This window comes from Sebastes umbrosus, chromosome 13 (assembly GCF_015220745.1).
Source record: "Sebastes umbrosus isolate fSebUmb1 chromosome 13, fSebUmb1.pri, whole genome shotgun sequence".
Lineage (NCBI taxonomy): Eukaryota > Metazoa > Chordata > Actinopteri > Perciformes > Sebastidae > Sebastes > Sebastes umbrosus.
Window position 1 is genome coordinate 17,863,195 of NC_051281.1, and position 27,532 is coordinate 17,890,726.

Consider the following 27,532-nt stretch of genomic DNA (forward strand, 5'->3'; position numbering starts at 1 on the left):
TGTGTATAAGGGGTGGTTAAATCGAATGACAATAGCCGTAGTGTCATGGTGAGGTTATTCTAGGTCTAAAGTACACGGCCAGCCACAGTTAAATATGTTATAGGATGAGGGTTAAATGTAAGAAAAAGACAATTATTGTAATATTTATGACTAACTGTGTGCTAATTCTTCCCTGTTCACTGTCACTCAAAAGGGAACTGGCTGCCACTCTCTGCCATCTCCACAGAGGATTATAATTTTCACTTTGTCTGAGATGGCAACAAAACTGCTAACATATCATGAAAAGGGGAAATGAAAGAGAAGCACTTCTTCAATTGACATGCTACTTCTGTCCTAGAGCGTTGTTGTGAGAACCAGTCATTTCGCTGCTTTTGTTTAACTTCAGCAACAGGGGGATTTTTCTTTTTAATGTATGTTATATATTAGTAAGTTAAGTTATCTTAACTTGTGGTGATTTCATGACACGCAAGACAGGCACAGATAGGTCATTTTCACCTTTTTCCTGAAAGACTGCAAGGTGCCAGAAAGTCACTTGTTTTTCAAATTTCTCTTTCGAGGATCATAAGGAATCAATACGGTGCATGCACAATGGTGAGTTTTATTGATACGTTTCTCTGTAAATTGTTTTAATCTTTGCTCTATGTATAGCAGAGAATAGATTGATCTACTGAAAGTTAACCAAACGTCTTTATCAGCATGTGTTACGGATTTACTGGTTACCTGCATGTGCTTTTTAATTGGATGTTTCTGTAATATATATTCTGTAATGATTGTGTGCTTCTGTGATGAACAGATAATACTTGAACTAACTGTGTATAGATCTATTTGGCTCTGAAAACTTTGACTCATTGAAAACTGTTTGGCATTTTTGATAATGGAGTGTTTTACAGAAAATACGGTACATTAAAGTTTACTGTGTGGAAAAAAATATATATCCTATCATCTTTATTCTATCAGTATCCCTTTTCATTTTTAGTAGGTAACCCCTTAACAAGTAGTGGTCTGTCGGTGGACTAGTGATTACAAACTCATGCTGTGCAGCCAAACGTTGTTCAAACCCACATAACCATATTTTAAATATCTAGTTTCAAAAGATACCATGATGTGTCAGGCTGACATCGTGTTAAATGTGTCTAAAATAATTCTCAAGACATTTAGAACATTTCCATTCGATGGAAAGGTGCAGCCATATTTCATTCACTGTAAAAATCACACAGTTTCAATGAAGAGCTGGAACAAGTCGACACAGAATATATAATATGTGATACTGTGATACAGCAATTTATGGGGAAATAAAAGGAAAACTGGATGTTAAAGGGAGAATATGTAGCTTTTGGAGAAAGAAATACTATAGTTGAAAATAAAAGGTTGAATTCATGTGCAATAAAACCCCCATTTGCTTAGTTCAGTACACTCAGGAGTTTTGCTGCTACACCCTTACTTGGTCTGGTATGACATGGTGGCTAATATTGTTTAGTTACATATTGTTGTGTATCTGACATAGCTGAGCCAATTCACTGACTTTATGACTTTTCTCTATATACTTGTGCTAATGATGCAGTAGCTTTTAGTATTTAATATAATAAAAATGTTGAGCAAAAGTTATATTGTCTGGCTGTAAGGGGTTAACAGAATTCATAATTCAAAATGCCAAGGGCAGTTATTCCAGTTGAGTGATATTTAACCTGCAGAGTGCTGCCACCTGCTGGATACAAGTGGTACCATTTTCCATACTTCAAGGGTAGGTTCACTATTTGTCAAGTCTGTCCTAAAACATTAGTCAGGTGCCCATATGGACATTGAAACAGGTTTTGCTTTGCTATAATAATTCCTTCTGAGTACTGTTTTAAGACATACACAAAATGTATGATATATGGTGTGTTTATACATGTTTATGAAATGCTGACTTAAAATTAAAGTTGCTGCATTTCACTAATTCTACTGTTCATCTACAGGCCGCCACATGTTGGATGCACTTGCTGCTGCTCTGTCTGTGTTGCCATTACGAGATCCAGCCTGCTGCGTGTAAACCTGCGTGGATGTCATCGCAGTTCCCTTGTGATGTCACACCCTACAATACATCCGAGGTCTTTTTTGACTGTAGAGGGCGTCGTCTAGATGAAGTACCTTTTGGAATAACCAGTAACGCGACTGAGCTCGACTTATCGGAAAATCACATTAAGAATATTTCGGTCGATTCGTTTTCCAACCTGCTGAATCTGACTCAACTCAATCTCAGCTGGGCAAACAAGAACAAAAGGCTGTACATTGCTGCGAATGCTTTCAAAAATCTGACAAAACTGCACAGACTGAAGCTGACTGGCAACTGTCTGAATGAAATTCCCAGCAATCTCCCTCCCAGCGTGGAAATCCTCGACCTGAGCAGTAACAAGATCACGCTGTTGGATAACAGGAGCTTTGCTGGCTTATCAAACGTGACAAATTTATTCTTATCCAGAAACTGCTACTTCTGGAATCCTTGTGGGAAATATTTTACAATTACGGAAGACAGTTTCGCAGTCATGAGCAAACTGCAGGCTCTGGACTTGTCCTTTAACAACATAACTCAAGTTCCCAAAAGATTGCCCCAATCATTAAGCACATTAAAGCTGGGTTCTAACAAAATACAATACATATATGAAGATGATTTTCTTGGGCTGTCAAATTTAACAGTCCTACATATACAAGGGAACTGTCCAAGATGTCAAAATGCTCCATATCCCTGTGTTCCTTGCCAAAACGATTCTCTTGGTATCCATCCTAATGCATTTCACGGTCTAACACAGCTCGAGTTACTGAACCTGGGAGGAAACTCACTGGACCATGTGAACCCCTCCTGGTTTGAGAGGCTGAACAAGCTTAAACAATTGTTCCTGGCGTTTAACTTCTTATTAAAAGCAATTACCGAGGAGGCAACATTTCTAAATTATCTCCCAAAGTTAGAAAGAGTTGACCTCTCTTTCAACTTCGCTCTCAAGTTGTACCCCACGACAATAAATCTCTCCAAAGAGTTTTCAAATCTCACGTCGCTCAGAACATTGCACATACAGGGTTTAGTCTTCCAGAATATTGGACCGGGCACGCTCAGTCCGCTGTACGAGCTCAAAAATCTGTCCTCGCTCAATTTAGGGACTAACTTCATTATTCACTCTGATTCCAAAATATTCAGAAAATTCCTCCACCTGAAAATGATCTACCTCGCAGAAAACAGGCTGTATCCCATTTCAGTGGAAAATCCTCCGGTTCCAAGGGATGGATACAATCAGAGGTCGGACCTTTCTATTTCACCGCCCCGAAGACCCTACCCGAAAGATTTCACTTACGAGCTATCACAAGGCCTCATCAAGCAAGAGTGCTTTGAATCTGGACGAGTGCTAATCCTCAGCTCAAATAATCTGTTCTTCATTTCTCCGGAGCAATTCGAGGGCTATGGAAACATTGCATGTCTCAACCTCTCAGGAAATGGATTTTCATCGGCACTTAACGGAACTGAGTTCTCCTTGCTGCCTAATCTGACATACCTGGACCTGTCGTTCAATAAGATTGATCTGGCCTATGACAACGCCTTCAATGAACTAAAGAAACTGCAAGTGCTAGATCTCAGTAACAATGATCACTACTTTAAAGCGTATGGGGTGACGCATAATTTAAATTTTACAAAAAATCTGCCTGCTCTGAGGGTGCTGAACATGAGCCATAACGCCATCTCCACATTAACGACAAAACAGATGTGCAGCAAATCATTAGCAGAACTTCAGTTTACGAATAATCTTCTCGGGACTCTTTGGAAAGAAAGGGATGGCTCTTATAAGAGGCTTTTTACTAATCTGACTAATTTGACGATTTTAGATATATCCCACAACAACATTGGAAAGATTCCTGATGATGTTTATGGATATTTGCCTCGTAACCTCACCATACTACGCATAGGTCACAACTCGCTTACTGATTTTAAATGGGACAAACTCAAATGTTTCAATCAGCTTCAAATTTTAGACTTGAGCTTCAATTCTTTATCTAATGTGACGGTTATAACCTCAAACGTCACTTTGACTTTCCTCGACCTGAGTCATAATCACATTTTCCACTTGGACAATGGGTTTCTGAAGGGTGCAAAAAGCCTCATGACTCTTAGCCTTAGCTACAACAAACTGACTATCATCAATCAATCCACCTTCCAATCCAGACCGGACTCTCAGCTCCAGACTTTGTTCTTGTGGAGAAACCCGTTCCAATGCACCTGTGATTCATTAGATTTCATTCTGTGGATTGAAAACAGTTATTTAAAGATCCCTAGGCTGACCACCGAGGTGACGTGTGACACACCAGCAAACAAGAAGGGTAAAGCTCTGATTAACTTTGACATTAACCAGTGTGTAAATGACAGTGAGGCCTTCTTGATCTACATTCTCACAAATTCATTCATTACTGTTTTTATGTTTGTGGCAACAGTCGCTCACTTATTTTACTGGGATGCTTCCTACGTCCTTCACTATATGAAAGCAAAGCTGAAAGGATACAGATCATTGAACTCACTAGAAGGTGTTTATGATGTCTTTGTGACTTACGACACCAGAGATCCACATGTCTCTGAGTGGGTGATGAGGAATCTGCGAGTGAAACTGGAGGATGAAGGAGAGAAGCATCTTCCTCTGTGTCTGGAGGAGAGGGATTGGCTGCCTGGAGTCCCACTGGTGGATAACCTCACTCACAGCATCCGGTACAGTCGCAAGACCCTGTTCGTCTTAACAGAGGGCTACGTTAAGACCGGGGTTTTCAAGCTGGCGATGTATCTGGCCCACCAAAGGCTGCTTGATGAAAACGTGGACGTGATCGTGCTGCTGATGTTGGAGCCCGTCCTTCAGAACTCTCACTTCCTGCGCCTGAGGAGGAGGCTGTGTGGGAAAAGTGTCGTGGAGTGGCCGAGGACAGCTGCCGCAGAGCCCTGGTTTTGGCAAAACCTGAGGAATGTGGTGAGAGTGGACAACCAGGTGCTGTACAGCAAGACTTATTCAACGTACTTCAACAGCAAGTGAAACAATTAATGACATGTGGACAACAATATTTGGAGCATGTTTTAAAATGATTGTTCTATATCAACACTGATGCGGTGATTCACGACTTTTATCACTCTGCCTAGGGCTTAACTGAAGACAAATAAAGACAATAATTCAATTTTTTTTATTTACAATGATACTGAATGTCTTGTTATCTGTTTACAAATATTACAATATACTGTATAAATAAAGTTAATCCATTTAAAATCTGTACAATATGTAGTTGTAGTGTTAGTCCAGTTGTGTAAATGTTTCAGTCTGTTATCTGATCTTTACAGCTGAAGTCGGTAACTTTGAGCAAACATGATAAAAAGTTATTTTTATAAATCTGTCGCTGTATCCTGACCAGTAGTGCATGAGACAGATAACCTGAAAAAATCATGTTCCTCTGTGTCCTCCTGTACTCCTAATGGATTTGCAAAATTTCACAGACCGGAGGAAAACAACCAATCAGAGCCGAGCAGTCTCTAACGCAGCTGTCAATCACTGCTCGCGAAACTCGCAAACTACGATCAAAATGTCAACCTAGGCAGCGTTGATCAAATATGAATCAAGAGTCTGTAAATGTAATGCCTATTTCTTGCCTCAAATATTTTCTGAAACATGTTGTAGTGCACTGTTTGGCTTAAGATTATAAAGTGTGCTCCGGCCGATGGGCGGTGCTTGGTTTTGGCTCGACTGTTTTCAACATGGCAACCGGGTCACAAACTTTCTCATTTTGCAGCTAAACAGTATACACAAACTAGTAGGAGCAATAGGATGAAGCAGAGGAACATGATGTTTTTTTCACAGATTATCTTTCTCATGCACTACTGTCAGGATATAGTGACGCATCCCTAAAAATAACTTTTTATCATATTGCTCAAACTTCCCGACTGCAGCTTTAAGGACACAAAAGGGCAATTTGTTGTAAAAAATGCATTCTCTTTGATTTCACGTGGTTATTGCTAATTCATTTAAACTAAATTGTTAGAGAATCTAAACAAAAACCTGTCGAGATTTGCACAACCAAAACTCTCGGCAATAAATTCTGAATCTACACTGGACGTTTGTCTGCTAGAGTTATACTCTTACCTGCAGCTCCCCATCTATCTACACTTCATTGTTGTTACATGTATAAATACAAGATGTTAAAATTATAATTTTTCAATGTAATAAAATAGAATATGGACTATATTCTCTGTGAAATGTATTGTAAGATTTGAATATGATCAATAATAATAATAAAAATATATCTAAACTTCATTGCTGTTACATGTATAATACAAGATGTTAAAATGATCATTTTTCAAGGTAATTAAATTGAATATGGGTTATATTCTTAGTGAAATGTATTGTAAGACATGAATATGATCAACAATAATAATAAAAATCTATCTACACTTCCTGGTTATTACTTTATTTGGCCTCAAGGTGTCGCCCCCTGAACAGTTTTAAATAGGCTGCTTTGTGCAACTTAAACCTAAACCAGTCAACTCTTTGTCTCACTCCTAAATCTCTCTCTATAGTCCACATATGTATTCGCTGTGTGGCACAAATAAACACCTGGAAACGCTATGATGATGATAAAGACGCCTTTCTTTAATGACAAAACTGATCTGCACTCATCTAATCTGATGCAGGTGGTCGCATTTATTTTTTTCCTAAATTAAAATCCTAATAAAAAATGTGCAGAAGTGGTTAAATTTAAAACAAGATCACGGTGCATGAAGCGTTTGGTAATTTTAACTCTTAAATAAAAAAAACATATTTTCTGCAAAAGCAGGCAGTGCAGACAGTGGGCTGACGTCAGAGCAGTATTTGCATACTGGGCAGTATTTATGGAGAGAGACTGACGCTGCAGCCTTCACTCCGCTCCTGTCTGTGCCAACGAGCCGTGCATCACCGTTACTTCACTGACTGAAACTCAGGTGAGTGCGTTTCCGTGTTTTGTCTCATATCGTGTGCAACTTTGTTTGTGAAGCCTGCTTTTTTTATTTGAGCTTTTAGCCACTGTTTTTTTTGGATTGTATTACGTTTATCTCCTCGTGGTGTCACAATGTGCTGCCTCATTATCAAAAACAGTGTCAGCTGCGCATGATGTGTTCAAAAGCTGCTGGAATTAATCAGAAAATACAAAATCCTACCTATTAAAAACAAAGAAATGCTGTTCACTGAAGTAGTCTTATGAAACCAAACAAATGCTGCATGCTGTGTCAGTAACTTGGAATTAAAAAAAAATCTGTTTGGCTCAACACGTTAAACTAACATTCACTACATATGTTGTGCCTTTTTGAGTCAGGTTTATTGTTCAGAGGAGGCTGTTGCAGTCTGCTCATCTAGATTGCATTAAAGGGCGGTGGCTCCTTCAGCTGCTGCACACGTTCACTAACTGACACAAAGCGTTTCTCAAGTCAGGCGCTGATGGTGGACACGCACATGCGAAGTGTTTTGCATAAACTTCATTGTCTTTCTCCGCCCTAGTTGTTAGTTTTACACGATGCAAATCATGTAAATAGCTCCTCTAGCTCTGTTAATTCTGACCTAACTAACCACTGCCCACATCCCCCAGGTGTGCTCTAAGTGAACTCAGTTGGAGGTTTGCTAATTTATGGTTTCTTGTCTTTTTTTTTAGAGCCTCTGCAGATATGGGTGACAAACCAGACGTCTCAGCAGTCACAGACTTCGACAAGACGAAGCTGAAGAAGACGGACACTCAAGAGAAAAACACCCTGCCAACCAAAGAAAGTATGTGCTGTACCTAATGGCCTTAATCCAGAACATTTATTTGCTATGATCAACAGCCTTTGTACTAATGATGCAAACTTTTTCCCTCCTCTTGCAGCCATCGAACAGGAGAAGAAGGCATAATGACGACCAGTCCTCCTGTGCACTGTACATTCCACAAGCCTTGCCTTTTTTCTGTCCCAATGTGTATTCCAAACTGAGGTACTTACTAATTGACCAAACCATGGCTGTAAGACCTCCGCTCGCTCGCCTGAATGTCCCTCTGTACAGTAAGGAAGCGTAGCTTGACGTCGGCATGGGTTCCTGGCCGTCTGTTGCTGTGGATGCATCTCTAAGTGTGGCGTTTGAGAGCAGACGTGTCATGAAACAACTGAGGGACCTACACTTTATGATTTCTAAACCTTCTGGCCACTTCTGAATGCTCAGCGTCTTTTGTAACAAAATCTGGAATGCACAAGTTTGTTAAATATGCAAAAATAAAAAATGTAAACTGACTTGATTGTGTCCTTGTGGTTTTACACTGTAGGACTTTCATACCACCCACCCTGGGCTTTAAGAACCACTTTTGAGTAACAAATTGGTCATGAATTTGACTTTTTTTTAAAATCCCCAAACCAGCTTCTGACAGCATGGCGGCACTTTGTAGGCGTTGCATCTGTCTTTAGTGCCAGCACACAGTGACGTTACCAACTGACCTAAAAAGCGCTGACACTCTTCGCTGCTAAAGCATGCTTTGCTCCATTTTCAAACCATAGTCTCACAGATGAGGTTTTGGAATATTGGATAAAAATGACATGTACTTATCTCTATACATCAATGCACATGATTTAAGAATAGATTTACAATCTGTAATTATTGATGTAAGAGGAAAATCTGAATCTTTACAGAACAGTTGATATTTTCATCACATACGGTACTCTGTTTTTGAAGTTATTCCACACAGCCATGACTAAAGCTGCTAAAGTATTGGCTCACTTCCTGGAATGACTAGTTGAACAAAACCTAAAATGAGCGACTTCCTGAAACTTGATGCTTTAATTTGACTCCAGAGGCAAGCTTAACCTTTGCATCATGCTAAAAACAAACTAAAAAGATTTTGCACCCCAAACTTACTGTGTTAAAATAACCATACTATTAAGTATGCAAAAAATACCAAGATGTCCTACATCTGGTCATATTTTGCAGTATGCAAGCATGCTTTTCTGGCTATTCTGACCCACAATCCTCTGTGCAGCGGATATGAGCATTAGGGTTAAAGTTCAAGGCGCAATGCTACAATGAAGTAGTATGTCCCATTTGTGTGTATACTCTTAACAGTATGTACTTTTTAAGGATCGCTGCTGTATGAACTAAAAGTAAAAGTCTGCCATTTGGAATGTAGCCTCAGTTTAAATTGGACCAGCCTTGCAGTCCTGTCTAAACCTTCACAGTCCACTCAAAAGTTTCTGCCTTGCAGCTATGTCAAGCCTGAGCAGAACTACATCCCCACAAACATTCCTGTACTGCAATCATAAAGTACAGACTGAACAGCCTTGCTGCTGAACTAGTTGGAAGCTGATTGTTGCAAGCTGTCCTGAGGACATGTGTGCTCATATAAAAGTATACGTACATCAGAGCAGCAATACCTCTTCCAGAGTGGGCTCGCATGACCACGCCCTCTTTTGGGGGGAAAACAATCCCGTGTCCCTCATAGACGGTAACAGAAACAGTTGAAACATGTCTCCTAACTACGATAATAGTAGTAACGCTATGTTGAAGAGTTGCTGTGTAGTTGGATGCTCCAACGTCCTAAAAAAGATGTAATAGGGCTTTATGGCTTCAAGCTATAGACCAGACCAGCATCGCGTCATCGCCGAGGCTGTGCTCCCGTATCAGGAAAAGAAACTTGCTGTCACATGAGAGAAAGGCACATACAATACGTGAATATTCACGGTATGGTAAATCACTAAGTGATGCTGGTGATAGTGACTAGCATGGCTAGCTAACGTTAGCTTGAGTGGGAGGCTGCTGCAGTAATGCACAATATATTAACATTATAGCAGCATCAGACTGTCGTCGCCAACTAAATCTCAGCCCATAGATCAAACAGTTGGCTATTAACATGTTGGTTATTTACAGACAACACTTAGCCTAACATGATTCAATCAAATCTATATACTGTAGATATCCGGCCACTGTGTTGGACGGGGAAAGACTGAAGGGACATGGTGGCGATCAACCTTAATTTATCAAGGTATCGCAAACGCTCAGGTTCAGGCAAGGTCGCAAAATAATTATTAGACATATGTATAAAACAAATGCTTGTATAACAAGCGACGAATGTATACAAACTTGTCAAAATTACAATCCAAACATACATAATTTTGCATTAAAGTCTATGGGATCTTGAGTTTTCTATCCCTCAAAAGGGGGCGCGGCCTTGACTTAGTACCCGTAGGTGCCGGTCTGATGTATAAAAGGCAGAAGCAAATGGCTTTAGCTGCTGGGTGAACTAATAGATTTACTGAGTGAATGAGTTCAGCGTCATAAAATACAGAAAACAGTTTGCGAAATGTAAAATAAGGTCCTATTTTTAGACTACATGACAACAAATTTGTCCACTCAGGACGGTGATCATTACATACTGCAGTAGAATGAGTAACTTTGTGCTTTGAGTTAATGAAAGCCTTGGCCTTCAGTGACCTCACTGAATGTGTAAACCACAGCGTCGACGAGGCTGCGCTGTTTAGAGGCTGTCACTAAAGACAAAAACAAAATGAACAATCTATTTACAGAAGACGAAAAAGAGAACCTGTTCTACCTCATTCTGCTGCACAGAGACAACAGCTGTATCTCATGTGGGGAGAGAGAGAGAGAAAGAGAGAGAGGCGGGGTGGGAGATTATGTAACTGTAATGTCTATAGACCATAACAGCTGTGCTATAACAACAACAATAGGCTCTGCTGAGGGATTGCCACAAGTTCACATTCATCCTCTTTCCCATGAGGCTGCATTTAATCTAAGGTCATTTTTAGTATGGGAAAAAAAAGGACATGCTCGTTTATTTTTCTATTTAACCTTTTAATAAGCACCAAAAGGCCACATTTATACTCTTACACACATCTGTGATGCCAGGCCCCCCCGCCCCTCCTAAGTCCTCTACCATCCTCATGTGCAGTCTTGCCACACAACAGCTCCTCAGTGCCCTATAACAATGTGTGCTCTGGTAGCCAATATTACACATTACAAGACACTCCTTTCTCCTGTTACACTCGCTCCGTGCTTTGTTAAACTGATAAATGATATAGCCTCAGACAGGTTTCTCCTGACAACCTTACTATGTGAATGTAGCTCAAAGGTTCAGCATCACGCTCATGGACACTTCGAGTGGAAGCTGAAAAGATCAAAATATTTGCTGTATCATACTGAGCTGTTTTTACTGATGCTGCTCGTGTGGGTCTGCCCAGTCAAGACCTGATAGCTGTCCATGAAAAGGGATGTGAATGACAGTGAAATGACACTGAAGGGCTGATTGTGGCAAACTTGGCTTGAGTCACCAAGAGGCCATCTGCCAGTGTTGTGACGGGCACCCTCTGGACCGGCTGTGGCGCGGACTGACTGACTGCCGCACGCTACGAACAACACAGATGCCTCTGAGACTGCCTATGGCTACATACGTAATGTACTTTGAGAATGAAACCACACTGGGCATCTAGTATAAGGCTTGTAGTGTACATAAACAAACCACACTGTAGTGTTACTTTGCCTAAGTGGCTTGGAAATAACTCAGTTGATCTATGGTGTGTCATGGGGATGGCACAGCATAAACAAAAGTGAGATATGTGGTAAATTAACAAAACAAAACAAATAAGCATGTGGAATTGTGTTTTGTATCGTTTATTTGTGTGTGATGCTGCTGAGTCTGTATCAATAATTAATCAAATAATCATATACACTGTATAAGCAATGAGTAATCAAGACCTTTTTCTCACATTTAAAGTTTTGTTACTGAAAAGTTAGCGAAAGATTCTACTTTACTAATGCGAATAAATTGACTACCAATCAGTATCTAATTCTTAAAACCAATACAATACACAAAACACCCCTTGATAATAGCTGCAAATTCTCCAACATTGTCTTTTTTTTTTTTTAAATAGGAAACGCTAGGTGGGCAAAAACAATGCTTGTTCCTTCTTGTTATTGTTTTGACATGCAGGAGGACGTGACAGGATCTCACAGCTGTTATAGCAGCAGCTTCCTCATGTTCAGCCTAAAACCTGAATGCCCAGCCCATCTTTCTTGCGCTCTGTTTCCATGGTAGCAGACAGGAGATTTTAGCTTTCCAGACATTTTCACATGACCAGAGAGACTGCAGTGTGGTACAGAGCTCTATGTCAATTCAATTAACACACAATTGTTGACTAGGATCACTAAATCGGTGCAAGTAGTAGTGATTTCAGAAATTCTGCTTCTCTCTTGACACAGTGCGGTGGTTTTACGGTATGCATAGTTTTTCTTTGGCACGTGATCATTAAGGTTCCTCCACAGTACTTAGATGTCTTTTGGCAATAACATTCTGTTCCTCTATCTCTTTACACTGATGTTGGTACACACTGTGCGGGCCAAAAGAATGCTTGACACCATCTGGGAAAATTTTCAAAATCTGTCTACCTGCTCAAGAGTGTCTTTCAAGTTTAGGCACAGTTTTGCAATTTTTTAGGGGTTTAAGTATGCTGCACAGCACACCTGTTGTTGAGCAATATTTACCTGAGCCAATATGTTATTCTCTAAGATAAGATAAGATAAGATATTCCTTTATTAGTCCCGCAGTGGGGAAATTTGCAGTGTACAGCAGCAAAGGAGCAAAAAAAACAAGATGCATCAGCTAACAAAGTAAAAAAGAGCTGAACAAAGTGTAACAAAATATGAACCATTTAAATATAAGGAAGTATAAAAATAGGAGCAGTATATGCAGTATTGACAATAAACAGACTATTAACAAAATTGCTCAAGTGGAAAATGATATTGCACATGGAATGAATGAAATTCCACCTGAAAATATCAGGTTATTGTCAGTTTTTTGGTGTGTAAGTAGTCTACTGGGAGCAGTGGCCGGCTGTGGAGTCTGACAGCTGCGGGAAGGAAGGAACACCTAATGCATTATTGTAAACAAATCGCAGCTCATGCATGCTCATTACAGCCAGCCAGAAGTGTATTCTTGTCTAAGTTAAAATGAATTATTTAAGAGATTCTTTAAGAAAAAGCTGACATTGCAGGGTTTTGTCTCATGTCAGTACATAGGGGCAGAGGACATGACAAAATTAATAAAAAAATGTTTATTTTAAAGGGTAACTTTGGTATTTTTCAACCTGGACCCTATTTCCCTATGATTGTGTGTTACTGACTAATAGGGACAACAATTTCTGAAATTCAAAGGTCCAGTATTGAGGGAGAGCAATATTGTGCTATTGTGGCAAGCTGGCGCCGTCATTTATGTCCACTAAAAGTGCTTGTTTTTGCCATGACAGGCTCTGATTGTTATTATAAGTGTCTGACATTATGGAAAGAGTCTCGTTCAAGAAGAAGTCTCGTTCTGAAATCTGGCTAGGTGACGTGTTTGCCGGAAGACAACTGTGGAATAGTGGAATACATCCATGGTGGAAACTTGAGTGCCAGCCGGGCGGAGTTTGTTGTGTTGGAGTACAGAAAGTGTAGCTTAGTTTTATATAAAAGATTTTCAATGTCATGGCTGAATATTTAGAGTATTTCGTCAATGTGGATGAGGTCTTTGAATTCGATGGACACCCGTATTTGAGCCAGAGTATACGGACACAATAATAAACAGACCGGATCAAGCGAAATAAGCGCTGACCCGAAGGCTTCCAAGCTTCAACCATTGCCATGGTAATCGACCTCCAAATCAGTAATCGAATGCTTCGTTCATGATAAATCCCCAAATAGCCCATGAAATAAGGAATAATTCCACAACAGTTTTCATTATTCATATTCAACATGAATTATTATCAGTTATTAGCCTGTTAGTGGCAAAAACAAGCACTTTTAGTGGACGTATCGTTGCATTGACGCTGCTCACTTGCCCTCGCAGCTCGTTTTGCGGCTGCCGGTTACAGCGTTATCCCTCAATACTGGACCAATTTCAGAAACTGTTGTCGCCATTAGTCACTTAGACACAAAAACATGGGAAAATAGGGTTCAGGTTGAAAAAATACCAAAGTTACCCTTTAACATAAATCTAATGGTACCAAATAGTTGTGTCTAATTATCTGTTTTGTCACTGGCATAGAATAACAGAATAATCACAAATATTCAGAAAAGGATAATTATGAAATGTTATCAACAGTAAACTAAAAAAAATATTAAACTGTCAAAATATATCTGAAGTTATTATGAACATAGCTCATAGTATAGATGCAGATTGATTTATATGAGACAGATTTACTCCATTTTCACCATTAACCGTATAGGTGTAATAAAAAGCTGAAACTGGAACAAAAATGTTCATTCATCTGTAGGGAGGTTCAGCGTCTTTATGTTCTTCATTCAGAGTGAAGCAAGAAAAGGACAATTCATCTTTGTCTTCATTATCATACCCACGGTGGGAAAAAGCAGCGCTGCTATTGTGTGATAGGTAGACACAAAAGCTGAGGGTGTGAGCCGGCCAATCCAGGGCCACACCATAATGGTTGCTATGTGTGACAAAGAAACTTCCCAGAAACGTGCCTTGTGCTATACTTGTGATTTGTGGTGGAGGGGAGATTATCCATCTATCTGGCTAACAAACTGATCACTTTGCAGGGACGCATAAATATTTATCTGTGTGCAGATTTTAATAGGAATCTCTGGAGAAAATATCTTACAGCTATTTGAAACCGCTTTACCAGAGCAAATACAAAGGCAGAGTAAATTCAACGAGTTGCCTGACCTGTTTCGTATTCTCCGTGGGCTGTTAACCTTTAGTCAGAGTAATGAACACCAAACCCCAACTAAGTAGAGAATGCACCTTGCATTTATGGTGTCAGTCCTACAGAATTACAAAGCAAGAGTGGCAGCCAAGGGCTTATGTGAAACATAAATATTCCCTGATTAAAGCAGAATTAGATAAAGCATATTGAAGAAAGATTGGATGCACCAAAAGTGTGAATTATAAAACCTTGTCACAAATTCTCAGAACAGCTAAAAAGCATCAGAGGGAGGATCATTTTCTTAAACTTACATGGAGAACAGAACCAGCAAAAATAAACAGGACGTAGAGCTTCTACCAGATGAGTACTGGTCATAAAAACTGCAAAATTACTGATCGTGCCAACCAACAGTCTTGAAAAACCATGACAACATATGCAAAACACAAACAAACCGCACTGAAAAAGAGGAACACTTTGATTTTGAAACTAACCTACAGGCAGGCAAGCCCTGGATTTTAGAAATACTGTGGTCATGAATCCAAATTCCTCGAACACAACCATTAGTAGCCATTAACATCAACTTTATTTATTAATTTAACTGTTTTTATCTCATTTAATTGCAGTGTGAATGTTTTTTTCAAAGCTTTCACTACACTCTCAGGTATGTAACTCCTGAAATAAATGCAAAAACACTATGGTTGAATGATCTACACATACTCATTTCTTATTTCAGAACATTTCAAGAGAAATAGGATTACTGCCTCGCGGTTGTATACCTCCGCCGAACCAGTCAAGTTGCAGTTTACACCTGTGTCTGTTAAAAATGTCATCACTTCATCATTTTATCCTATTAGACATTTCTGTGAAATTGTCATAATTATCACAAGAGAGTTATGGCCAAAAATGTGTTTTGTGAGGTCATAGGGACCTTTGACTACCAAATTTGAATCATCGGCTGTTGCTGTACAGCTCTCAACATGGCGACAGCTGAGCCGGCTGCTCGCAGCTAATGGTGCTAACAGTGAAAACAACGGCAACAGTGTTGACGGAGTTAACAGTGTTAATCTGACGGAGAACCGGAGGGTGGGTGCTACGCTTTCGCAACGGCACGGACGATCTGGACGATGTTATCAGCTGTAACCGTCATATGAGAGCATTGAAGAGTAGCGGCTGTGAGCTAGCCAGTGGAGCATGCTCACATGCACAAACATGCACTGAAATGCACGTGAGGTCGGCTCGGGTATGTCAACAAAGCACAGAGAAGCTCGGATTCCAACACACACAGAGGGAGAGCGACTTCCTTCTCTGCTCAGGTAGACATTACTCCTCTATATTACACGGCTCTGTTATTTCTTTATAGCCCTTTATAGACCGTTGCTATGTATAACAGACCGTTGCTATGAGCGCAGTTCTGATCTCGGACTCTGGCAGACCGTTTTTGTGCCGTGTAATAAGCGGGATAATGTACAGCTAACAGGTCATTGTTGTAAAATAAACCCCTTCAGGGTGATGCAAGACCCCTCCGCTTCATGTCGCCCTGTCAAGGTTTATTTCACAACAATGACCAGCTCGCTGTACATCATCCCTTACATATTTTTACATAGCGCTCCGGATATTGTAAAGAGCACCTTTAACAACCATACAATTAAGTGAGAAATGTTGCAGGGTTAGTTAGGCTACACAAAGGCAACCGAAAATCCAAGAAGAAAGACTTCTTTGGCTTGCTGGACTACATTTGTACAATCTGACTGGCTCGGCAGATGTGTCTCGAGTGCACTGACGGAGATGCAGTGCAGTGTGATTCAATGTGACATGTGCATGCAACCTTTCAGCTGCAAGAGTCACCGTGGTGAGCTCAGTAGCTCACCAGCTGTGAGCCAAGCAGACCTAAATGCCCCCTTTCAGTACCAATGTCCTCATGTACTCACAGCGTTACATGCTATAACTTCAGTACTACAACCGACAACAACGAGACGAGGGTTTAAGCTATAGCACGATAACAGTGATCATGTGTGACACAGAGACAGGAAGTGAGAGGAATAAAAGTGTGAAGTGAGACACCAGCTTTCACAGAGATTTTGTGGCAGTAATCATGTGATGTGAGCACTGGAAGAGAGTGTTTTAGGTCGATGGGCACAAAAAAGTGCAAAGCTGTCTTAAGAACGATTTACTTGACGGTGATTGATGAAGTGAAATTTTAGGTGTCTGAAAAGTACAACTGGAAAATACAAACATTGTGGTATGTAGGCCTATGCAGACATTTTGACATAAGCAAACTAAGGGTTTGTCCTTCTGGCTTAGATGCTGAGTAAGTGGTCCTTTCATTGGCAATGTGGGCTGCACAGCCCCGCATATATGAATGAACACGACCTCTACAGGGACACTCAGTTATTAAGGCATTATAGGCAGATGAATTAAGAGATGGAACCAGGGCTTTTTATATTTTACTGCTTATTTTACTGATCTCGTGCAGCTGTCTCTTCTGTGGTGTCTTTTTTGACCAACCCTTTGTTTACCACATTAGTTTATTAGGTTTATACTTTGTCACAGTCAAAAATCGTGTCTGAAAAATGCTGAGGGTCGTATGCACTTTTCTCCTTTTGAGAAAAGACCAAGTGCCCCAATCTGTCCAGAGTGCAGACTAAGAACGACAGTAAGAAAAGAAGGAAAATGACACAAACGACAATACAGTTTTGTCAGATATTGTCTTAGTAATCACATCTAAGACAGCTGGCAATATTCCCAATGAATAAGAGAACAGTGCATTGATTATTGGTTATTGGACACAAACAATCAAAGCTCCACTAATGATGTTGCCCTCCAGTTAGGCTAAGTCCTTTTGGCTTGTATGCATCATACCAGAGCAGGATAAAGTTCTTGACAAATTCTCAGAGCTACAAAATGTGTCAACTTCCCCTCCTCCCACGAATGCAGTCATACTGGTGTTTCTCGAACTTACAATATGGCTTTCCTGGCTGTTTATCACAGTGTCTGAGACAATATATAACAACTTATAATGTGCCATTTTTAATTTGTTAAAGCTTATGTTAGTATGCTGGTCCTGTAATAGCACTTAAGATGGTGAAAAAAAGATTATTATCACTCCTCAGTAAACCAGTGTTGATAAGAATGTGTTATCATGCTCTGACTGTTAAATCTACTTCACATCTCACCTTGTGCTATTTACTGTGTCGCTATATGTTACAAGAGCTTGTTTGTTAGTTCGTCTGAAGCCAGTTTCAAACGTGTAAAACAGGATGTGGTTAAAGAGCTGCAGTGCCATGATGTAGAAGCAAAACTCCACTGTTGAATTAACTGTGCTGGTGACTTACAGCATACAGTATATGGACTGACATGGTGTTTAAGTACAATTTTAAATTGTGCAGATCATTGCTGAATTTGAAATTCTTGTTTGTAAGCAAGTCAGGAAGAGAGGAGGAACTTGTTCATTATTTTACACACAAATTAACTGATCATTTATGAAGTATCATAAAATCAAAAAATATGCTTGTATGTAAGTTTCACATGTGCTCAACGTGGCTGTGAACCTTTTCATTGCCATTCTGCTGCTAAGGCAATAGCTTTGGTACAATTTTACTTCCTGTCAGCTACTGTGTTAACAGAGTGCTCCAGGGATGATGTATTTCTGTAGGCCAACCAGGAAGTTAGCATCGCCCTGGTTCCCTCAACAAAAAGCCAATGGGATTTTTCCATGGGGTTTTGGATTATTGCAGAAAATAAGCTCTGTGGTAAACAAATGTTTAGGATACTTCCACGTTTTGTTCAGCAAGATAATCTTCACATATGAACACCACTTTTAGGATTTTTGAAGAGTGAATGCAATCGCCAGAAGTAAAAAGCTAACTTTAGGCTATAAACAAACTACAACAAGGCCGCATCAGCGCAAGTATACACAATGAGGCTGTAGAAGGCGGACGGGTCGGCGTGATGATGTTTAGTAGTCTCATTTAGCTACCTGTTAGTAACCGTCTTTTTTAAAGACACAAAGGCTTCAAAATTCACAAGTGGGATATTTACTGACGTATCTTATGCTGTAGCCCAAAACTTTAAAATCTCTACAGCTTGTGTTAACCACAGACCTCATTTCAGGCATCTAACTAAAAACCCATTCAAAAAACCCATTGACTTCCAGATGAGGGAACCGGAAGTGCTAAAATGCTAACTCATTTCTGTGTTTTAGGATACATTCCTGTAGGAAACACAAAGGGGCCCATTTAGAATAAAAAAAAGTTTTATATTCTGTTAAGCTATAAAGCATATAAATAAGGAGGTGCATGCAGAGACTTAAAGTTGCTTGCAGTTATGTCATCAGGTAGTTATTGTACGTGCCAAGATTTTACACTGCTTCTGAGGAACATTTTGTGCAAATTACACAATATACAGAACACCGTGTTCATGTGTCTGAGTAAATCGTATCAAAAGCTGATCACATTATACTAGTGAGATGTGAAAGTTTAGTACAGCAGTCTATTGAGAACTTGTGATGCTCATAAATTGTGTTTTAAGAATGCAACTGTTGGTCAAGCATGTGTTCAGTTTTTGAGTGTTGCATTATCCAAACATAGACAGTGCCCGAATGGATTATTTCATTGTCCTTTTCATTTTTTACTGCTAAGCACCACGGTCCAGAGTAGAGGTAAGAGGAGACAGCTTGTTGAGGACTGTCTGAGGAATGTGCTCAGGTATCAGTTCTCCAGTACCCCTGGTCAGCATGCCTCAACTCGATGTGCACTATATCTGCCAAATGCAGGGATTTGCAAGGTGATCCTTTGTAGGGCTGGAACGATTCACCCATCTCCTGATTCGATACTATCACGAAACTTGGGTGCCGATTTGATATGTATTGCGAATTTACAAGTATGGCGTTTCGATATTATGATTTATTGGCTTGCAGCTATATTTACATTTGTGACACAGTGTCATAAAAGTCAAGAAACTCCCACTACATCTAATGAGTTCTGTATGCATGTTTGCAGTAGTCTAAAACGGCGACTATTAAGCTATGGCATTCAGATTGGGTCTGAGAGTGGTTTGATCTCCCCTGTAATTAATGTGGATAACACACACATACACTTGGAGTGTGTGTATGTGTGTGTGTGTGTGTGTGTATGTGTGCGTGCGTGTGTGTGTGCGTGTGTATGTGTGTGTGTGTGTGTGTGTGTGTGTGTATACAGCTCAAAGTGGGTCTGAGGAAGTTGTAAAGACAAAGCTTGGTTCAAAGTTTTAAAACTGTAACCTCCAACTTCTGCTATTTGACCTTTTCTCTCTTCCTTTTGTAGCGTGTTGATCATTTTATACATAAATGAACTGATCATAACATCAAAAAAATATGCTTGTACTGTATGTAAGTTTCACAAGTGCTCAACGTGGCTGTGAACACCCTTATAGACCTTTTCATTGCCATTCTGTTGCTAGGCCAATAGCTTTGGTCCAATTTTACTGCCTGTCAGCTACTGCATTAACAAACATTGCAACAGGAAACACAAAGAGGCCCATTTAGAATGAAAACAGGTCTATATTCTGTTAACATATAAGGCACAGGTAAATAAGGAGGTGCATGTAGACTTAAAGTTGCTTGCAGTGATGTCATCAGGATGTTATTGTGCGTGCCAAGATTTTACACTGCTCCTGAGGAACATTTTGAGCAAATTGCACAACGTAAAGAACAGCATGGTTCATGTGTCTGAGTAAATCGTAATAAAAGCTGCACACATTATACTCGTGTGAGGTGTGAAACTTTGGTGCAGGACATATTTTTAGAACAGGTGATGCTCCTTTCTACAGCAGCATGTCAGCATTGTCCAAACCTGTACAATGCCCTCATAAATTATTTCAATGTTTATTTCTTTTTTAATCTTTTACTGCTATGCACCACGGTCCAGACTAGGAGTAGGAGAAGACAGCTTGTTGAGAACTGTGAAGAATGTCTGAAGAATGTGCTCAGGTATCAGTCCTCCAATACCTCTGGCTAGCATGCCTCAACTGGATGGGCAGTATATTTGCCAAATGCAGGGATTTAGAAGTTGATCCTTTGCTCACAGCTATATTTACTAGGGCTGTCAAATTTAACGAACTAATAACGCCTTAACCCAAATTCGTTTTAACGCCACTAATTTCTTTAACACATTAACACAATTGATCTTTTGGAGGTGGTAGAGGGCTCAGTTTTAAAGCTAGAGTGAAAATACTGGCAAACTAAAAAATCGAATGAATTCATTGGTACCAACCATGTCATATTAGCTTGTCACAAAGGAGGTTCAATAATATTCCAAACTTGCGCAAAGGTTTGGCAAGGAAAAATGTTATGGCTATTTTCAAAGGGGACTTTTTTTTTACCTTTATTTATTCAGGGGGAGGTTCACTGAGAGCAATGCTCTTTTTTCAGGAACATCCTGATCACATTCACACAGTTACACTTTCACATCTGAAGTACAACCACAGTCTGATCTGCTGGCCACTGAACATCTCCACTGGAGCGGTTGGGGTTAAGTGCCTTGCTCAAGGACACCTCAGTGGTGGTAATGAGGGAGGGGCAAGCGCTGCTTTTCACTTTCCCCACCCAGATTTATCCTGCCGGATTGAACCGGTGACCTTCCGGTCTCAAGCTCGCTTCGCTAACCTTTAGTCCACCACTGCCCACTGCCTTTGACCTTTGACCTTAAGATATGTGAATGAAAATGGGTTCTATGGGTACCCACAAGTCTCCCCTTTACAGACATTTTATGATAATCACATGCAGTTTTGTCAAGTCAGCACACTGACAGCTGTTGTTGCCTGTTGGGCTTCAGTTTGCATATTATGATTTTTTGTTTGTTTTATGCTAAATGCAGTACCTGTGACGGTTTCTGGACAATATTTGTCTTGTTTTGTGTTGTTAATTGATTTCCAATAATAAATATACACAGGCCTACATTTGCATAAAGCAAGCATATTTGCCCACTGCCATGTTGATAAGAGTATTAAATACTTGACAAATCTCCCTTCAAAGTACGTTTTGAATGGATAAAAAACTGTGCAATTAATTTGCGATTAATCACAATTAATCATGGAAAATCATACGATTAATCACGTGTCATAAAAGCAAACAAACTCCCATTACATCTAATATGTTCTGCACGCATGTTTGCAGTAGTCTAAAAAAAAACTTGTTGGGAAACAAGGCAACTATTAAGCTATGGCATTCAGGGTGGGTCTGCGAATGGTGTGATCTCACCCATAATTAATGTGGATAAGCACTTGCAGCGTGTGTGTGTGTGTGTGTGTGTGTGTGGGTGTGTGTGTGTGTGTACAACTCAAAGTGGGTCTGTGGAAGCCGTCAAACAAAGCTTGGTTCACAGTTTTAAAACTGTAATTTCCGACTTCTGCTATTTTACATTTTCTCTCTTCCTTTTGTGGTGTGGCTGTTTCCACATCATGCTGAGCGCCACTACAGAGGAACTTGTAGGTGTAACATACCAGCTTCATTCCTGTCTGCACAGGTCCTGAACCGGGCAGAATGTTCATGTTAAGTTACATAGTTGTTAAGGAATAAATAGTACACTACCTACACACACTATGTATGCATATAAACACCAAAAACATATATACAGTCCAGTCATAAATTACAGTTTAATAATATATTGTGTACAACCCCAAACAGTTAATTACTGCAGTTTAAAATGTCGTGCCTGTAGAGCCTTGTTTTTATCCCTGTGTTTTCTGTGTCCCTGTAAAGCTCATTCTAGCTAGAAACAGGAAATGAAAACTGGTTGTTCTCATCGTGCTGACAAGTCTGTAATAACAGCACAGCCATTTTTAAATGTAATGTCAGGAGCCTATAATCCCTACAACAGTGCAGGCACATTAAAACTCTTGTGCACACACATGGTCAGAGTTAAAAGTGATACTGCAGCATGTCTTATCCTGTTAGGTATGCAATTTACATGATCGCTGCTCTAAGGCGAGGTGGGTTCTCTGCTTCGGGTGCATGGTTGTGTAATTCTACCCAGCATCAACCTCCTCGGTTAGGAAGAATAAAGGGCAGCTTTAAACTCTGACCTTTGTGGTCTTGCCACTTTAAAAGGTTAAATGGCAAATTGAGCCGCTGCAGACATCAAGGAATAATGTAACGAGTAGCTGCGATATAAATCTGTACCACTGTGACAAGAGGCTTCATTATCACAGTAACAATTGTAGCTTTGATAATAGCAGCATGGAAAAGTATGTTTTGTATTACACTGCGAAAACATACGCAGGCTGACAAGGTTCGCAGAAATAACTGAAATCATGGCTTTAACTACAAAAGTAGAATGCAGCCAACATAACAGGTAAAGCAGGACGAAGCACTAGTGACAAAAACAGAAAGAGAAGATTAGGACCTTAGAAAAACCTTTTTGAACATTTTAAAGTTCTACCTCCTCTCAAAAAGGAAGTTAATAAAAGAGGCTGTGTGAAAGGGACGTGGATTTAGATATAGTCATCTGACAGGAAGTGCACAGGGGAAGTCCCACATAAACTAGCCACAGATTTGAAGAAGTCACAAAACCTACTTCAACATCTGTAGATATCTGTATACAGTATGTGATGTTGTTTGATGGTGTTGAGGTCCAGTCAGTATCCTCCGCGGAGAACGAATCACAAAAAGACATGGTGTTAATTCTAGGGCTGTTCTTTAATGCATTAACATAATTTGCGGTTTTTAGTTTGAGGCAGGCTCAGTTTTAAAGCTAGAGTGAAGATACTGGCATCATATGAAACTAGAAAACCTAAATGCATTTTCACAAAGGAGGTTAAATAACGCTCCAAAGTTACGCTAAATTTTGGCGAGGAAAAACTGGCATGGCTATTTTCAAAGGGGTCCCTTGACCTCTGACCTCAAGGTATTTGAACGAAAATGGGTTCTATGGGTACCCACGAGTCTCCCCTTTACATACATGCCCACTTTATGATAATCACATGCAGTTTTGGGCAAGTCATAGTCAAGTCAGCGCACTGACACACTGACAGCTGTTGAGTTTGCCATGTTATAATTTGAGCATATGTTTTATGCTAAATGCAGTACCTGTGAGGGTTTCTGGACAATATTTGTCATCGTTTTGTGTTGTTAATTGATTTCTAATAATACATATATACATACATTTGCATAAAGCAAACATATTTGCCCACTCCCATGTTGATAAGAGTATTAAATACTTGATAAATCTCCCTTGAAGGTACATTGTGAACAGAAAAGATATGTGCGATTAATTGCGATTAACTATGGACAATCATGCGATTAATCACGATTAAATATTTGAATCGATTGACGGCTCTAGTTAATTCATGACTTGGATTATTGAAGTCAGCACTAAAGCTGCAGTTTATTTTTTATAAAACAGTTACTATATCCTGACAGTAGTGTTGTAGTAGTGATGTTGAACATGGCGGCCAGGTCACAAACATTCTCATTTTACAGCTAAACAGTACACTAAAATATGTTCCTGAAAACATTAGAGGCGAGAAATAGGCATTACAGTAACCAAATATTGATTCATACTTGAGCAGCGCTGCCTAGTTTGACCATTTGATCGGAATTTGCGAGTTTCCCGTTCAGTGATTGACAGCTGCCCAGAGACTCCTTGGCTCTGATTGGTTGTCTTCCGTCGGTCGGGTGTGGTGAAATCTTGCAAATGCCATTAGGAGCACTGGGAGGAGGCAGAGGAACAGGATTTTTTCACAGATTATCTGTCCCATGCACTACTTTCAGGATATAGTGACCGTTTTATAAAAATAACTTTTAATTATATTTGCTCAAAGTTACCGACTGCAGTTTTAATGCAGCACACATACCCTCCTCCTATAAGGACTGTGGTACAACTCCAGCAAAGCAACTGATGTAACGTTTCTCCTGTGAGGCTGTATCATCAGCTCTGCAGCAGAATGGTCAGCATATAGTGAGAGCTTTGTTCGAGACTGTGACAGATTTAATAGGCCACTGTAATGTCTCTGACCAGGCGAGCCCGTAAATAAATAATGGCGAGCAACACATCAAGCCTCTTGAGATGTCTGGTGCTTCCCCCATCAAGCCACCCTCACAGCATGGTACAGCCTGCTGCATTATTAATGAGAGGAGAACGGGAGGCGTCCAGCAGAGGCCGAGGCCTGCGTTTAGACCGTCACACCCGTCACGTTGAGGGACTAAAGTGTCTCTGTGAGCCTGAATCCCCCATGGTCCGTCTCTCTGGTTGCGCTGGTTGCACAGCCTCACTTAGCAGCAGGCCGTCATTGTGTAATCTGAGGGGCAGCAGATGTTCCAGGAGGAGCACCTGGACTTATAAGACTACTGCTTTTTGGGAATTAAAGGAGGTTTCTGTTGGCTCACGTAACGCTTTCAGTCCTTAGTTAACATTTGGCAATCAAACACATGATTTGACGTGTTTCCTTTCCACTTCTATACATGGAAGCACCTGCACAAAGTCAATACAACTTTATAAGCACTTGTTTCATCCTCTGTCCTCACAAACTTTCAAATATAACACTAGAGAGACGGGCGTGCAGGATACTTCAGTCAGTGATGTACACATCCAGGCAAAAAATTTCTCAAGGTCATTATTGCAGGAGGAAGTCACCCATCCCTCCCTGCACTGTTGCACAGAACTTCCTGGAGTAATGCACAATTGATCAGGTTTTAACGGTTTTAGAAAGATCACAAAGTAACGGAAAATATATATCTCATTTTTGAGATTGAAGCTTTGAAACCCGATTGCCAAAAGTTTACTAATTTGAAAAGAAAAACACCAATGATTGTGCGTAGCCTTTTTCAAATTTGACTTTAAAACTTGGTCAAATCTTGACAGCATGCAGTGTTACCTCAAATAGTGTCCCACAACATCTCTGATGAGCAGTGGCCCATTTTCACAGCAGTCAGCAGTGCATTCATTGCTCATTTCATCTCCCACTCGGGGCAGGATGTGGTTGTGTACACACACCACTTTCAAAATAACTACTCAACAGCCTTGTCTCTCCTTTTATAGTAAAAGCCTTGCTCATTGTGCCAGGGGCCACAGTAAGGGACTCTGAGTGGATATATATATATATATGTGTATGCCCAACGTATAGGGGCCACTGATTTCCTTAAAACATTAAGCATGCATCTTGCAGGGTCCCCTCCTCCTGCAAGATGCATGCTTTTTGTTTTAAGGAAATCAGTGGCTGGGGTAACCGGAGTCTGCTAATCCCAGTTTCAGCTGCATTATCAAATTATGTTTTATGTTTTATATTTTATCGACTCATGTCTGCAAGCTTGAAGTCCATTTAGGTGAGTGGAGAGCATTTGGCCTGAGTGAATAACAGGAAGTGGGGAAGCACACTTCCTGAAAGTTAGCAACGCCTCAACAAAGTGCTGCGCCGCTTGCAGCCAGTTTTAAAACATAAGGAGATAAAGATACATGAACACTTAGGTCAAGGTTAGATCTAACCCATACCCTTAAAAATGATCAAACTAACCCTTTGCTGATCCATGTTGATAGCCACAGGAAACAGCAAAGTAGACCGCTGACCCATCAATAACCACCTCCCTTTATAACGTGACTCAACCTGTTCTCTCTTTCAGGATACGATGCTGCTTGCTTCAGGCAACGAAAAACTATATGCAGACAGACAGGGACCTCTGGTGACAGAGAAGAGACAAAGCCGAGGAACCGCCGGTAAAATTCCACTCAACCTGCTGAGGTTTCTGTTCAAATCTATGCAGCACACATTAATTTAAAAAACAATGAAGTGGTATGCATGGTAGTCAGTAAAGAAACATCCTTTTCTTCTGTACAGTGAAAACACATCTGCAATCCAGGTGATAGAATAGTTAGATTTTTGATTTATGAAGACAAAACTCAGATTCTGTGCAGATTACAGGCAAAGTATTTAGCAACACATGTCCTTTTGTCTAAATCTTGGCTCTTTGTGTGTGTTGGCGAGTGCTGAGCTATGTCTCCCCCTCCTGGAAGAAAATGTAATTGAAGAAAAATAAGGAAAGACAAACTCTCAGGGAAAATGTACTTACACTAAAGCAGATGCTAAATTTATACTACAAAAACACTAAAGGTAAAATAAACATACACACTTGAAATGTTTAAAGAAACATGTTTTTAGCACTAAAACACAGCTAAATTTGTCAGGCTAGGCTTTTGTTTAAACTCAATCATATCTAACAAACAGCACAGTATGCTTAATAACTACCACAAATTAAACAATCTGTATGTTTTTTCAGCCATTGAAGATATATTCACATACTTCAGGCAGCCGATAATATTTTCCAAAGGTCATACTTGCTAACCGAAAAGCCACTAAGCTGCACAGAAATCCCGTTTGATGAAACTTAGAGCCGGGGTCTAAATGCCAGGGCTTTCTCCTAAACAGAAGATGGTGCTGTTGTTGTGAGCATAATAATAGCTTCATCAGGTTCACAGAGGAGCCCACACAGCACAGAGGAAACAGCTCTAATATATAGCATGACCCCACATGCTCGAGATGTCAGTCATACAGAGTCAGGTTGCAGACTAGAAACGGAAAGTGTGTGTGTTATTCTGCAGCACAGGAGCTCTTCTTCGGATTGCCAGAGGTGGTAAAGGCATCAAGCATGAAATGAAACGAGGACTGATTACAGAAAGTACTACATATGATGCTAGAAAACAGTTGCTGCACATAATGCCATGCACTGTACTGTACTGTATGCAAACAAGTATGTTATTGTTTAATCCAATAATGCTGTACAGAAAACAACAAAACAACAAGCCATTGTTTTGTGCTCTTATTTCATTCCCTAGATTAACACTCATCACATTCCTCAAATTTAGCTGTAAACCAAAACCA

General features: G+C 40.1%; 3 protein-coding genes across 5 annotated transcripts in view; 2 read left to right on the forward strand and 1 right to left on the reverse strand.

Annotated features, from left to right (window-relative positions):
• Positions 1 to 27,532, reverse strand: part of LOC119500712 (rho GTPase-activating protein 6-like) — a 113,536-nt gene that overhangs the window by 72,723 nt on the left and 13,281 nt on the right. The gene's annotated exons all lie outside the window — the stretch shown is intronic.
• Positions 6 to 6,420, forward strand: LOC119500711 (toll-like receptor 7). The gene is made up of 2 exons (XM_037790567.1): positions 6 to 591; positions 1,956 to 6,420. The coding sequence occupies exons 1-2, from the start codon at positions 589 to 591 to the stop codon at positions 5,034 to 5,036; spliced, it is 3,084 nt and encodes a 1,027-aa protein (XP_037646495.1). The 5' UTR covers positions 6 to 588; the 3' UTR covers positions 5,037 to 6,420.
• Positions 6,808 to 8,278, forward strand: tmsb4x (thymosin beta 4 X-linked). Of its 2 annotated transcripts, none has more exons than XM_037790582.1 (3): positions 6,808 to 6,967; positions 7,672 to 7,784; positions 7,882 to 8,278. In XM_037790582.1, the coding sequence occupies exons 2-3, from the start codon at positions 7,685 to 7,687 to the stop codon at positions 7,905 to 7,907; spliced, it is 126 nt and encodes a 41-aa protein (XP_037646510.1). In that variant the 5' UTR covers positions 6,808 to 6,967; positions 7,672 to 7,684; the 3' UTR covers positions 7,908 to 8,278. The 2 variants fall into 2 exon arrangements, with proteins under 2 accessions (XP_037646510.1, XP_037646509.1); XM_037790581.1 differs by having other exon boundaries at positions 6,817 to 6,967; positions 7,668 to 7,784.

Coding starts and splice junctions, on each gene's coding strand:
- tmsb4x (XM_037790582.1), top strand. CDS start 7,685: ATGGGTGACAAACCAGACGTCTCAGCAGTCACAGACTTCGACAAGACG. Junction 7,785..7,881: donor CACCCTGCCAACCAAAGAAA/GTATGTGCTGTA, acceptor CTCCTCTTGCAG/CCATCGAACAGGAGAAGAAG.